The following is a 3032-nucleotide window of genomic DNA, read 5'->3' as shown; positions in this document are numbered from 1 at the left end:
ATACTTTATGTACATTTCAGGTCATGCCTTCAACGATGAGGACCGCTGTGTGTGCGCCGGTTACGACAACGGCGACATTAAACTCTTCGACCTGCGGAACATGTCTCTGCGGTGGGAAACCAACATCAGAAACGGGGTGAGGTGAAAACATCCGATCATATAAGTGTTGTGGCAGCTCTGTTACAAGTGATTTTTGTTAGCTTGTTGATGTTTAATACCTGATTTCTTTAGTCGTGTAGCCAGTGCGGCACCACTGCAAGAAAATTACACCCGTTTTAAAGAAAATGTGAATTCAAAGTGACAGCATGAATCATCCAGTTCGACTCTGCATAACAAAGAATAATCCCAATGCTGAGAATCGATGTTTTTATTAGGATTAACTGTCCAGACACGGCTCAGTTCTTTTGCACCACAACCTACATTTGAAAACAAAAATATGAGTTAGTATGGAGACAGAGCTGAAAATGACTTCCTTGCACATTAAAACCACAGAGAAGGTGAACGGTCCCTTCACATGCTGCAGACAAAGCGCTGCACTCTCACTAGACACATTGTGTTTGTAGTGGAGCCATGCCGTGTGATAAACATCCATAGCGTAAGTGTCGTTTTGTTCTTGCATCATGACCAGGTATGCTGTGTGGAGTTCGACAGGAAAGACATCAACATGAACAAACTGGTGGCCACCTCGCTGGAGGGGAAATTCCACGTCTTTGACATGAGGACCCAGCACCCCACCAAGGGCTTCGCCTCTGTTTCCGAAAAGGTAATTGAGCAGGGTGGAGCGAGCCAGACGGATGTTTGGCTCCCACGTACGGGAAAAATGTCAAAAGGTTATTATCGGTATTATTATTATTCTTACGTTGGTGTAGTACAGAGGGAAATGGGGGCACACGTCGTTCTGACCGTTTTCACAGCTGGAAGTGTTTGAGGTTGTGTTTGTCTGACATTCTCTGTGGCTTGATGTCACCGGCCAAAAATGACACCGGGCCGGTGGGCAGACAGAAGTGTGGCTTTTTGTGGGAAAATGGTAGAAAAACACACTTAAGCCGGCATTAGTGCTGAGCCCTGTTGGCCAAGTGTTTGCTAGCCCTGAGCGATCGGGGGCCTCGGCTTTCTAAATATTTGTCCAGTTCTTCTGAGAGATCAACAGTTGGCACATCAGTGTCTCCAACCGTGAGTTGTTGGGTTTCATCAGGATTTTTTTGTCCAAAATACAAAAAAGACAAATCGAATGTAAATGCAGGTCTATTGTTTGTATTTATTAATATTAAAGTCATATTCACAGCATCTAGACCAGCTAGCGGACTCTGAAGGAGCCATTTGCTATTAAAAAAGTAGAATATTGTTTTTTGTTGTCATTTCCACATGACATTGTGTCTTAAAACTAAACTCAGTGGTTTAAATGAACTCAATAATGTTGTTTTCTTCTGCAAAGCTGCATACGTAATGGCTGCAATTCAGTTTGGCCAGTTTAAAGTGGAGCGCTGGGGAGGGTGGGGGCAGAGGAAAGAGGTCTCATGAGTGATTAAAATAAAAACGAGTTCACCAGTCACCTGGCTTTCACCTGATTTCAAGTCAACACCAAGGAAGAGTAGAAACTCTGAGAGACAGCAATCTGGGCAGAAAGATGACACAACAGCAAAACCACACAGTTTGACCTTCGTCGGCTGAAAGTGGCTGAAAGCTTTTCTGCACAGCTTTACAATGTGTTTTGGGAAGTGAACGATCCCTGTTCTTTATTTCAGGCTCATAAATCAACCGTCTGGCAGGTGAGACATTTGCCTCAGAACAGAGACATCTTTATGACTGCAGGGGGAGCAGGCAACCTCCATCTATGGAAATAGTAAGTAATCAGTCAAAGCTTAAGCTATATACGTGCACACCGTGGAGGCTGCTTTGTAAGAATTTAATTTCCTGCTTCGTGATGAATTTATCTTTATGTTTCTGATGTAATTTCCAGCGAGTATCCTGCTCAGAGAAGCAAAAAAGACTCTGACGACGTGGATGTCGGTGTCGCCGGCTCCGTCAACCTCTTACAGAACGTCACTCTGTCCACTCAGCCGATCGCCAGCCTGGACTGGAGCCCCGACAAGCAGGGCCTGTGTGTGTGTTCGGGCTTCGACCAGTCTGTCCGTGTCCTCATTGTCACCAAGCTCAACGTAGTGTGAAAAAGCAGACCACTTCCAAGACTCTTGGGCAGCTTAAAATGAAGTCAGACACAACTGCAGAGATGCACCAACTGTGTGTGAATGACACTGAATCGTCTCTTATTAGAGGACACCGGTTTCCTGCTGTGAGTCTGGGCAACTGTCTAGATTTTGCACAATTGTTTTCTTGCCAGACAACACTTTAACTCAAATGAACTGGGGAGTCTTGTTTGGATTTGGCCGTTTTGTCTCTGTTGATATCTCTGAAAATGTGTCGTGCCTGATTTTTATCCTGGAGTGTGGTAAACATCTCTCTGTAACACCATTATACATTTTCCATATGACTATAAAGCCTCTATTGAGATGAAGGATGGAGTCATACAGCCTTTGGCTTGGACTGATTGATGAACAAAATGAATTTCTTGATCAATTTCCATTTTTGTAGGAGGCTCTGAGTATCACCTGTCTTCTGTTGTTGCACTGCGGTGAACATTGTTGTGCTCCAGTTTCATTTGTTGTTAAAGTTGTTGCTTTTGATATGATATTTTTTTGAGAACTCTTGTTTTTTCAAATTAAACGTGGGTTTGGAGAGAAAAGGGTTGACCTCTGGCCAAAAAGATTTCTGAAATCACGTGCAAGTAAAGTCAAGAGAAGTACTTTTTTTATAAACACGCTTAAAACAAAATATGCTTCTTTTTTTTTTTTTTTGGTGTGTTGAAAGCAAACTGTTGCTCAGTCGCGGATTCAAAAAGATGAGATCAGGTTACAAACTTCATATCCAGCATTTGAACTTGAAGAAGTCCTGTAGTTCCTCGTCGTCCTCCTGTCGGTCGTGGATCCTCGCGTAGATGCTCTTCAGCAGCCTGGTCATGGACTTTGCATCCA

General features: G+C 43.5%; 1 protein-coding gene across 1 annotated transcript; it reads left to right on the top strand.

Annotated features, from left to right (window-relative positions):
* Positions 1-7: 7 nt before the first annotated feature.
* On the top strand, positions 8-2828 carry LOC103366272 (WD repeat-containing protein 92). The gene is made up of 4 exons (XM_008293947.1): positions 8-136; positions 629-763; positions 1746-1843; positions 1961-2828. The coding sequence occupies exons 1-4, from the start codon at positions 8-10 to the stop codon at positions 2166-2168; spliced, it is 570 nt and encodes a 189-aa protein (XP_008292169.1). The 3' UTR covers positions 2169-2828.
* Positions 2829-3032: the final 204 nt, after the last annotated feature.

The sequence above is a fragment of the Stegastes partitus genome, unplaced genomic scaffold (assembly GCF_000690725.1).
Source record: "Stegastes partitus isolate 25-593 unplaced genomic scaffold, Stegastes_partitus-1.0.2 Scaffold924, whole genome shotgun sequence".
NCBI classification, from domain to species: domain Eukaryota; kingdom Metazoa; phylum Chordata; class Actinopteri; family Pomacentridae; genus Stegastes; species Stegastes partitus.
Note: the sequence above shows the minus strand (reverse complement) of the source record. Positions and strands in the feature narration are given on the sequence as shown.

Coding starts and splice junctions, on each gene's coding strand:
- LOC103366272 (XM_008293947.1), top strand. CDS start 8: ATGTACATTTCAGGTCATGCCTTCAACGATGAGGACCGCTGTGTGTGC. Junction 764..1,745: donor TCGCCTCTGTTTCCGAAAAG/GTAATTGAGCAG, acceptor TCTTTATTTCAG/GCTCATAAATCAACCGTCTG. Junction 1,844..1,960: donor AACCTCCATCTATGGAAATA/GTAAGTAATCAG, acceptor TGTAATTTCCAG/CGAGTATCCTGCTCAGAGAA.